This window comes from Solenopsis invicta, chromosome 3 (genome assembly GCF_016802725.1).
Source record: "Solenopsis invicta isolate M01_SB chromosome 3, UNIL_Sinv_3.0, whole genome shotgun sequence".
NCBI lineage: Eukaryota > Metazoa > Arthropoda > Insecta > Hymenoptera > Formicidae > Solenopsis > Solenopsis invicta.
The window spans coordinates 23,213,748-23,226,467 of NC_052666.1; the positions used below are offsets into that span (position 1 = coordinate 23,213,748).

Sequence of the window (12,720 nt, forward strand, 5' to 3'; positions counted from 1 at the left end):
ATAATGAGCTTAGTATGCATTACAACAAGTTGTACTCCGTTATTGAAGTTAAATGTCTTCGCGTTTAAAGGTAAAACAATGTTTGGCCGGTGCAGTTTAACGTACTTCCGTGTTCTTGACTTTTTCCAACACACGTATCCACGTGGAATCGTGCAGCTCGTACGTCAGTGGCGTACTACAGGCGTGGCTACAATAATGTCAATAATGAAAGAAAAATACAGATACGCGCGCGAACAGAAAAAGAAGGCGAGAGAGGAACGGAAAGAGAGGATACGAGTAAGGGACGGGACTCCAATTAAGTGGCGTGGGACGTGGGCGCCACGAGAACATCGTTACAGCATCGAGATCGCCATTATGCCACGAAGAGGACGACCCTAACGACGTGGCTACCGTGATTTATGGTCCGGCGAAAATGCGCCACGGGACACATGGCTTATGTATCTACGGAAAGAGCGACTTTCTACCTTGGTAATACTTCACGAGAGTAGATTAAGAGAATAATACACACACATGGCTTTTCATCTTTACCATTAGCATAATTAATCCTCACTCGCGCTAATACATGAGTAGCTACGAATGTCGCGATAAATCCCGAGGCGAGCGCCATAGCAATTACACCGAAAACAGAAAGCTTCGTAAATTGATGATACAGGGTGTCTCAGAATCCACGTACTCTTATTATCGAATCATTGTCTAAGTGATCTGAAATTTTTTTTTAACTAAAACTGTTTAACACTCGACTTTAAGTAACCGTCTAATTGCCGACAAATCCCATATACATTCTGTCTTTTAGATTGACTTTTAATATCCGTGGTTTAATATCCGATAATGGAGATTTTGGACGGCAATTTTGGAGACACCCTGTGCAAACACGATGATTTACGGTCCGCAGTGCGATCGTCAGATCAAAGTGCATATCGTTAGTAGCAGCAGGAAATAGCAGCTCTTGATTGCTTCGAGGTTGCCAAGTCCCGGACGGTCAGATGAACACACACGCAATGACGCGCTCACTTACCTGACACCGCTAGATGGACAGTTCTGATTAATGGTGGGTGGGCGCTGACTTGACACTCGTAAAGGCCGGCATCGCGTTCCGTAGCGGAGCGCAGAAGCAATCGCCAGTCATTAGGCTTCTCAAAGGCCAGGGAGAATCTGGAGTCACTCGCGTATGTGTCCAAGCCGATGGTGAGTAAGTGAAGCTCTTCTCCCCGTCTACGCACCCAGGATACCTGTAACGAGAAAGAGGGTATGTGAAATTCATCTGAAATTGCGATCCGCAAAGCTTTCAAAGGGCTGAGCAAAATAACAAAAAGGATAGATCCTTCTCTGCTCTTCCGTTAACAATTAGTTAGAGTTATAAAGGAGGAAACACATTTCTATCGACACGTTTTTCCCGGTCAGCTGCTGGTGACCTCCGAAAATTATTAGCTGCAGACTCTCCGGAAAGTTGCTACTCGGCTTCTGAACTTTACACGCGATATACAAGCGGGTGTAGACAAGGTATATTTATACGCGGTCGACTTTCGTGAGTGGACGTATAAAAGTAGTCTTGTTTCTCGCGCGAAAGAAAGGGAGAGGGAGGGAGGGAGGAAGGGATAGTGCCAAGAACACTTTGCATAAATCATGCACATCGAAGCTAATGGAACAGTGTGCCATAAAAATACGGCCGTATTGCCGGTAAATCACAGTAAGTTATGCCGTTAACTGCTGTTATCTGACGCAAATATATGTCCGCATTTTAAAAACCGATTGTATCGCTCCCTCATTCATTAAATTGCGAATAGAAGCTTCACGCGCAAAAAACTTCTGACAGCTTCGATAAACTTAGTCAAGAAGATAAACTCATAGGACGTTTTTGACAGTAATTCCTTTTGTCAAGCCAAGGCAGGAAAGAAATCAATAAATGTTTCATAAAGGGTAAAGATCGTGCCACATGCACGTATCCGTCAAAAAAATATTACATGCATAAAAAAAACGTTGTATTAATAAAATGTATTTTAATAAAATAGAAAGTACTTTAAAATAAAATATAATAAAATTAAAAAATATTTTACACGTAATTTTACAGTATTTAAACATGTTTCTCTTATAAAAGTTATAAATTTTAAACAATTACGTCAACGAGAATAAAAATGCTTGTGTATAAAATTAAATTTTTCATATTACCATGCATTAATATCTATTAAAATACATATAAATACTGTATTTTATGCTTGTAAATATGCATCTATGAATATATGTTTTAAGAAGATTTGTATAGTTAAGTTGGATCTCTGTCTATGTTGGTATATATTTTTTGCATTAAATGAGAAATTTTTAAAGACGTGAACCGTATCATGTTTATAAAATATATACATCAAAGAAATATCAGTCTTAATTGAAAATGAAGAAAATTTTATGACTCAGAACAAAGAAAATGACAAAGAAAAAATGTTACTCTGTTATGATAATCAAAGATATAATGTCTTGACTACCAAGAAAAAAAATATTATTAATAACCAGATATTATCGTTTTTTTTTTACTTTTTATGAAAAAATAATTTTACAAAGCTATATTTCTTTGATAATAACAAAAATATAATAAGATACTGATTAATATAAAGAGTAATATGTAAAATTTCGCGCATCGATTAATATATTCTGATGATTATAGTATACCTTTAATTAGTTAACATTTGTATTTTATTTTTGCGATTATTAAAATCCTATAATTGTATTTCTCTCGAAACCCAAAAATTTGAAATGATAACAATAAATTGATTTACATATCTATTTTAAGTGAAATGTATTTTAGTATTCAAATAAATAATTTTAATAGTAATTAATAATTTTAATGTATGATACATTAATACATGAATTGATTTAAAATTTATAAAATAAAATATTTGTATAAATTTATTTTGTAATGTGTTAAATATTTCTATAAATGATTGCAGTGTACAATCTTGATGCTTGTTTTTATAAATAAGTAAAACCGTCACGCGATTATTCGCACGACACTCGAGCAAGCTAGTTCCTCTGTATCGTGTTACCTTTGAGAGAAACAGAGAGCATTTTGAATAATTTATGATTATAAATGCATTCAATTAACTTTTACCATTAATTTACCACTTATCACTAACTAACCACTAATGTATCGAGATGACAATGTCAAAGGAAATATTTTATGCAATTTATTCATACAAAATGAAAATCAAAATTATCGGAAATAGAAATTTTTAAATTATTACTTTTACACAATGTTTACAAATAATTTTTTTCTGTAACGTTGCTTAAATTCAAATATTCCATATAATGCGTTTTAAACTTTTTACTAATATAAATATAATTTATTCATTATTATTTCGAAAAGTAAAATAACAAATAAATCGTTGAGTTAAATAATATCGATAACAGAAAGCTGGTTCATTCTGTAAGCATTTATTACTAATATTTTGTATACTTTGGCGGATTTATGTATTGTGCACGATTAACATTGGAAAAACCAAACAAAGTTTAATGCTATAAAAAAGTGTGTAAAGTTACATGAACAATAAGTATAAAATGTATACAACGCGCAATGAGAACACAATTTAAATTTGTTGTTCGTGCATATTTTTTATTTATGCATTTTATTGTCGTGGCCTCACCGCAGCTCGTACTAGATTGAGGTCGTTGACATTTAAAGCTCGTGGATTGCAAAATAGACGGTTTACTCGGTATTGTTACATAATAATTTATTCATTCCTAAAACTGCTTAATATTCAGAAACTAATATAGTAGACGCAAACAATCGAAACTCATAGGAACGCGAAACCGTATGACCGCTCGAAAAGAACCGCTAGTAAAAGAGTAACAAAACATTTTTACAAAGTTTCGTATGAGATTCGTGGAATCGTGATAGTGATAATGCAACGACGATCGTTTTAGAGACTCATGTAAGCCGCGTGAATGCGAAGAAATATCGCTGATTGCTTCATCCTTTCGCATTAATTCACCCGCTTGTGAGAGGAGAGATCCAGCACAGTATGCTGAATAAATGAAATATAAATCATGCGAAACCTACATATCAAATCTTCGTTAACGCGGCAAGTGTTTACGGTCCGGAAGATAGGAGCATCTTCTCCCGAGCTGACACGTCGACAAGGCTTGAGCAGCCACGTCGATACTCCAATATATAATATATTATACATACACACACACACACACACACATATATATATATCTACTGTTCTTTAGAAATCAGAGTATATTATCATTAAAAAACAGTTACAATAGTCACTGATGATCATAGTTATTAATATAGCTTCAAATTAAATTTCACTAATTCCGATTTGGACAACAGAAATCATATAATCTTAATATTTTGTTTGAATATCATTTTATATAAATTTTTTTACAGTGCGCAAAATTATATTTGACTGATTACAATAAATCAAAAAATTTCATTTTTTATTTATTCCAGTAATAAAAAAAAATTTTCTGATATATTAAAATTGTATATTAATTTTACTTTTTTCGAGAAAAACTTTCCCACGCAAAGTGACAAGAATAAATTGATTCCTATATATTTTTCAATAACAAATAGAGATTGTTAGATTTAATGTGCAATGATAGCATATTTATGGAAATCCGAAAAAGTTTATGCAAAATAAATTGATTTTATGAAGCATTTCCATACGAAACGAGAATTAGTTTGGAAGTATTAAATACTTTGAAACAATGGAAATTAGTTCAGTAGATAAGAATTTACTCAATTTCTTTAAAACTTTATAGAATCAAAATTTATTTTATAAAACATTAAATATTTCAATATGATGTGATAGCAACTTTGGCCATGGTATTTGTTATTACAGCGTACGACGTGCGATCTTGGCCTTTTGTTATTACATACACAAAGTCGCCGCGCTACCACTTTGCAAACCGACACTTGGACGGATCATACACCGTGGCATGTTTACAAGAAGGTCGTTCCGTTATCGTTCTCGTCCAGACGCTCGAACCGACGAGCAAGCCGCTCCGTACGTAGTGTTATTACACCTCGAAACGCGACATAATAAGTATAAAAAGAATACCACAGGTATTAGACAGATACGTCGTTCTCTGTGAAATGATCATCAGATTACTTGTCTCCACGATCGATAAAATTTGTACAATTTATTAACCCTTCAGAACTGATGATAAGTCTATTGAACTGTTGTTAATTATAAATCTACACTGATCAGAACATTTTATGTTTTAGAAAAAAAAAAGTAGTTTTCCATAGTTTTTTAACGCACTGATTTTAAATCTGCAAGAAAAAATTCTTTATTACGTCAAGCTAAAATGTGATTGTAACGCCACAAAACGTAACTTTGACTATTTTTGAAAATTTATAACTGCCAAACTCGTTGTGCGAAAAATTTTGAAAAATTCAAATTAATAATGTTTGAACATTGTACATTTTAATATGAAACATACTGAATTTTTTACTACCGGCATTATTGAACCTCCAGTAAATTTTGTTTTCATTGAATAGTCGTTTAAGTCCGTATTTAGAACATTTATAAAAATGTTAGCGCACTCTTTTTATTATTCTATTCTTGTTTTATAATGAACGATAAAGATAAAATGTCGACATAGCGCGTTTTGAATATGGACCATAGTGTCAAGTAGAACAATTGCCCACTACAAAACACCATTGCAAATAGTAAAAATTTCAATAGATATTGGATTTGATACACGGGAAAAAAGATCATACTTTGTAAACAATTATTTATTAAAATTGCAAAGTTTTAAAAAAAATTATTTTTCAAAAATTATTTAAAAAATGATTCTTTAAACGAACAAAAAAAAAACATTTTTGTTACAAAAAAATACCTTTAGTCTCTCGCATTAAAGCCCCTATTGGAAATTTTTGCAATGGTTTTGCAGTGGACTACAATAAGACAATTGTCACACTTTATCCTGCAAGCGTGCACTAATCTCTAAAAACAAAGCGCGCTTGAAATATAATGGTTTCTGCGATAAATGATATTTTCTTATTAAAGTACAATGTTTAAGCATTAATTTGAATTCTTTTTGAAGTCTTAAAACATCGACTACAAAGTTTAAAAAATTCCTAAAAAAGCGTTTTAGAAAGTTTTGCATTCAAAGCACAAAAAATTGCTAAAAACAATTTTTGTTTTTGTTTTTCGCACTTTTTACAATTTACACAGATATACAGGGCCTTCAATCGCCGGTTCCAAACAGTTTAATTTAGAGAGGTTTTCGTGGCAAGATACTTTCGATTGTTTGTTTTTGCCTTCCAAAAGGTAGCGATCGAATAAAATCAGATGTTTCCGATCAGTGGAATTTGAACCCGGATCTTCGGCAATTTACAGAGCACTGTATACAGAAAGTACATACACGACTACGCCACGATCGCTACACGCACACGCGCGCGCGCACACACACACACACACACAATCATACGTATAAAATATTACTCTTCTATATTAATGAATTCATAAGACACACAAATGTAATATGTATACAGTATATGTATATAGAGAGTGAATTTCATGGATGGTCCAACTATAGAAAATAAATTACTGCAACTACAATTAAAAAGGAAGATCCCTCAATAAACTTTGGGTCACAGCTGACACATTTCATTATTGTCAGTTTAAATCTGAACATGCTCAACTAGTATTAGGCCTCATTTTTAATTCATTGTCAGTGTAAGACAAGTTCTCGACAAACTCGGACGTTTTTTTGAATGTAATACGATCAAAACTATAATTCCAATGGCCGATATTTATTTTATTTATTCTAAATCGCTCTCGGAAGGTGATATTGCGGTTGCGTTGCGTTGTTATTATTGTTCTACGCTCTGCGGTTGACATTTTTGTTGACCGTATAACGTGAAAACGGTTGCTGATATGTGAAAAATGCATATGTTTTTGAAATGAAATCCTAATTTTACTGGACTATATCGCTTTCGTATCGAGAGCGTGAAGTACTACGCGAATCGTAATACGATTAATGTGACAGACAACGCGAACTGTGTGATTTAAGTAACAAATGGCTGTTATTTATTGACCGTTTACTAAACTTTTCCGCAGAATGTACGCGTATTATATAAGTATCTACTGCAAGTGCGTCTCGTTTGGCTATTTTCAAATGGTTTGCTCGCGCTTCAATTTACTGCTGATTCAACTCGCGGCGGCGTGCGGCGATGCGAAATTGTCGACGTTCAAATCTCTCAGCGAATTATTGAATTTATGTAACAGAAACCAAATCGTTTGTTGGTTATCCGGGAGATGTCTAATAAAGTATCGCGATTATGATAATCAGTTCGTTCTGGATCGCGTTTCCGCGAGGATTCCCTCGTGAGTGTACAACGAAGGAACTTTAGACGAAGACGAAGTATTGGAGGCATCAGGTTGATTGCTCTGAATTGCCAGAGCATATCGGTGTGATTGTTTTTCTCTCTTTACTTAAAATGAGAGATAATGGATCTATGAACATTACAGTTTGATGTATTTTTCTACAGATCCATTATCTTGAAATGGATGAGTTAGGGTAAATTAATATAAATGTATTTAATCTTAAAATACGTGTAATCATCTGTCGATTCATTATACATATACAAATAGAGCTCACAGCTCACAAAGCTTGTAATTATCATATTATTGACCAATCTGATCATTTACTTGAACGTTTTAAAGTTGTAATGGAACATTAATTACAAGAACAAATCGTTTGAAATGTGTAGCAAAAATTTACAAAAATAAATAAACGGAAAAATAAAAAATATATTTTTGCAAATAAAATATGCTTGGTTAACAATAATGAAAATAACAATTTACAAAAAAAATTGTAAAAAAAATATTCTCCAATATAATAAAAAGAATATCTTTTCTTACACAAATAAATTCTTTACACAAACAAAATTTTTAGAAAATTAAAAAAATTAAGATAAGAATATAATATATAATAATAAGGTTGTAATATATTGATTCTAATCAACAAAAATTAAGGTTATGGAACAATAAATACAAAGTTAGTAAGAAATCTGTAATGGATAACGCAGCAGAATTTTTATTTAAATTTTGCAAAAAATTCCCTAAAAATTTCTGGTTTTTCCAGGAATTTTATTTAAAATTTCAAGTAAAATTTAAAAAAATTAATACTACTTTAAAATAAATTTATTTTATTATATCTTTTAATGTTCTTTAATCATACAATTACAAAGAAAAGCCTCCTCAAGTTTTAAATATTAAATTTGAGAAAGTAGTAAAAAAGAAATAATATAAACTTAAATGACACATAACGACTTATTCATTGGTCAAACTCATCAAAAGTACTTAATACAAAGTATGATTACATACACAACATCAATTTAGAACAATGTATTGTCTTTTATTATCATCGATTTTTTAAAACTTGCAAATTAGACAAAAATGTACATAAATGAATGTATACATCATGTTTATTGTTGCTTATCGATTTTGTATTATTAAAAATTAGAAAAAATTAATAAAAGAAACAATTTTAACAAAAAGAAAGAGATAACATTTAATTAAAAATAAAACTCCAAAAATTTGTCTGAATTCCAATAAAATTCTATAAAAATCTATGATTTTCAAAACCAAAAAGAAATTTCCTTAAAATTTTAGATTTTTCTGGTTTTTCCTGGTAGTAAAACTGCACCTTGACAAGTTATCGGCGTGTAAATTATTGTGAATATTTACAATAATTAATATATACAATAATTAATATATAAATAATTGCAAGCGTTTCCGAGATCTTGTTCTCTATTTATTCATCTTTATTTACCTATTTATTTACTTTTAAATTTTAAAAAATAGATCTTTCATAATCTTAATGTTGATTACAATTATTTTAATAACTCAACTCTTTTTATTACATAAATAAAAAATTATATGAATTTTAATTTCGTAATTTCACAACTTTTTGTTTAATAATATTAAATTACTTAATACTTAAAAAATTCTAATATATTTTTAGTACAATAACGAAATATTTATATTAATGTAAAAAATTTAAAACATATGCAGTAAGAGCATAAAAAATTTATACATACTACAATAAAATTAATACGGAAGATTTATTATTGGTTTTGGAGCTCACGTCATTTGCCATCGATCATCTATAGCAGTATATGGCAATATATACTGAATTTTGAATATTATGAATAACAGATCGATGTTTCATTCGAATTTAGTAAAGTAATGAGCTTTGCTGTTGATTTATAATTAGTCATTTCTATCGCGTCATCAGTATTTCATCGTACTTCATAATACATTCGTTTCTTCCATGCTAAAAATTGCCATATTAATCAGTGAATATTGGGTATAAATAGCATATTTAATATTGATTCCATTAAATATCTGTAAAAGAGTAATTTCGAGATTTACCTGTAACATAAAAAACATTCAATCAATTATATTTTTTATTAAAAACATTCAAAAGTTTGACAAAAATATTTCGTTAATTATACTACAATTTTAAAATGTTTTAGTTCACAAAAATATTTAATTAAGATATAATATATTTAAATAAAATGTATGTAATATTTATCAATTTAGATTTGCCTTTTATGTTCTTTATTACATATTAAAATGTTCAAAAGCTTAAATTTATTTTTATTTAGAATTTAAATATAACATTCTATTTTTCACGTTTTCAAATAATTAAATAAAATTCGTAATAATATTTTATCTCTTAAAATCTCAAAATAATTTACTATTGACAGTTTTAATTTACTATTTACTATACAATTAGTTATAGGAAAACAAAAATATAATGTTGTATTATGCGGTATAAATAAAGTGACAGATGTGACAGAAATAATCTATTTCGAAAACAAATTTATATAAATTTATATAAAATATTTATTTAAATATTATATGTTCTTAATATTTTCTTTAAATAAAAACACACAAATACATTTAATAAATGCAAATAATTACAAGTAATTTCTAGACACTTGGTTATAATTTATTCATGAAATTGTTACTTTATAAAAGTTTTATAAATAACAAGTTATTAAAAATCTGTTAGAAATATTGTAAATAAATTGTTTAATTATCTTTTTATTACGTATTAATATTATGGCGATAAAATAATTATATATTATCCACTTATTGGCAGACTAAAAGGAAATATTATGTATAACAAAAATGCTCAATTTAATTTGAAAGAACGTCAGTTTATATTAATTTTAAAGAATTATAAATAGTTGTTGACCAGTAATTTATTCATAATTCAATGTGAATTTATCAATACACCCTCTTTACAGAAAAAGATATTATAAAAAAGTTAAATTCACGTAATAATTTTACATTTCTTGTAAAAATATTACAAAAAAGTGAAAAAGAATAACTTCTTTGAATTATCTTTACTGCCACAATTATTACATTAAAATTCGTTGCAGCGCGATAATTTAATTGGTAATAAAAGCAGTATTATATATAATCATAAAAACAATACGTATTATAACACACGTATTTTGATTAAGAATAAAATATACCCAACTATTATTTATAATTAATTCTTTATAACTAATCGCATTTAACTCAAAACTGAGCAATTTATAATAAGTATGGAAATAATATTTACGTAAATGTTTTTTAATCATTACTTTCTCACATGTAACAGTTAATAGCTTGCTATTAATCAATCTGATATATAATTGATCACCGCGGTCATTATGTAAATATGTATAAGAGGTGAAAGACAAAACCAGTTGAACAATTAAAATACTACATAATTTGAAAAACTCAATAACATATAATAGCTACTCAAATTACTAATTTAGCTTTTCATTAATAAAATAATATCTCTCCACGATAACGATTTTGAAGCAATGGAAAGGCTCAGCACTTTGAAGGACTTGGTACTCTAACGGAGAAGCTGATGTGCCCACCGCTCCGATTTAGCTAAATAAATTACAGTTGGTACCGCGTGTTAAATTCGGGAATGTCTTACAAAATATCGCGCAATCATAATTAGCCGCGAGTGGAAAGTCTGTTTTCTATGAGACAATCTGAGAAAAGGTGATGAGCGCAATTAATTTTTATTTATTACAGTACCAAAGTACTAAAATATCGCGACTATTTCCTTTTAATTAAATTATTGTTTATTCAAATTATTTAGAAAATAAGGATGGAAGTATTGAATTCAACCTAGCTGACAAACCAAACGATCTTGGAGGCAAAAAAGACTTAAAAAAGGCATCAGATATCGTTTTACTTGTGCAAAATTAATCTTATTTTCCTGTTTATTCAAATCATTTTCATAATAATTTAAAAATAATAATTTAAAAAAAAAATTTTTGTAATTTTTTACAATAATTATAATTAGATAATAAATATCTAATTGAATGCTGAATAAAAAATTTGATGTATATAAAATTTTTTTTTTAATATTATTTTACACAAGAAATAAGAAGGAATGCCATTTTCGGTCAAAACAACTCTCGGTTTAATAATACTTTCATATCAATTATTAAATAAATTTTTCGGTTTATAGATGGATGAAAAAATAGTTATGGATGAAATTGAAAAATGTATTCAATAAATAATATGAAAATGTCATACTATTAACTATATTAAGCACCATTAAGATCAGCTTTGATTAAAATGGCATTTCTTATTTTTAGTTTTGTTCACATGTTAATCTAATCAATATTTATTACTGATTATTTTAAGCGCTGCTTCAATTTGGATCTTATATTCGTGTGTTACAGAATCGTCACATCAGCTCACTCCGCAGTTGCACTTTGGATCGATTAAAACAAATATTGTGTTACTAAATAGTTTCCACATTTAACCTACCCTTAAATATTTTTCTAAGATTATATAAGCTGGCATACTAATTATAGGCACACATACACATTTATATATATGTACATAGGAAAACAATGTGTACGTTTAGCAAAAACAGTTGAAGCACTTTCTAACAGCAACTAAATATTTGGTTTACATTAGCAAAAAATTTAGTTGAAATTTAATGAAATACGTGTAAATAAAAATATTTGTTTATATTAATTAAATTGTTTTATTCAATTTATTTTAACCAAATTTTTTATTCACAAAACAAACCATTTTTCCTAATATACATTTTTTAAAAGATATTCTTGATCTTGAATTCCATCAAATCGCGTTTAACACTTTTTAATTTATTTATTTTAGAATAAAAATTGTTGTGTTCATATGTAAAGTTTACGTGTAAAAATATTGCAAAATTTAATATAAAATTCTTAACAAAATGTCGCGAAATATAATCGAGTCTCTTCGAATCAAAACGCAACCGATACAAAGATTATTCCAAATTTATTGTTAAATAAATTTTTTATTGGATATATCTTTTAATTAATGATTTAAAGTGCTGAATAAATTCGTAAAAAGATTGAAAGCGAAATTGCTGGTCTTTTTAAAGATGCATTCGCGTTTTGTGCGTCATACAAAAGCATAAATTTTTACGATGATTTACTGGCGATGATTAGCGATAGTAGAAAAATAAAAATAAATTTTATTTCTAACAAATAATATTGGAATATTCTTCTTTTCTATAGATCTATAGCTATAAAACTCAAAAATAAATATTGGCTAACAACAACGAATGGTGAATACATTTTTAGCCAGAAAAAAGAAGAGAATTTGTACATAGTAGCCTGGTGTACAAACAAAATATAAAAGATACATAATATAAAGATATGTTTGCAAAGTGTTGCTCGTGATCATATTGCAC

At 29.0% G+C, this 12,720-nt stretch overlaps 1 protein-coding gene across 7 annotated transcripts in view; it reads right to left on the bottom strand.

The window, feature by feature from the left end:
• Window positions 1-12,720, bottom strand: part of LOC105194268 (peroxidasin) — a 188,667-nt gene that overhangs the window by 104,329 nt on the left and 71,618 nt on the right. For all 7 annotated transcript variants that reach the window (XM_039446833.1, XM_026137252.2, XM_039446832.1 and 4 more), the window contains one exon: window positions 1,016-1,229. In XM_039446833.1, coding sequence (XP_039302767.1) covers window positions 1,016-1,229 — 214 coding nt within the window. The remainder of the gene's footprint in view (window positions 1-1,015; window positions 1,230-12,720) is intronic.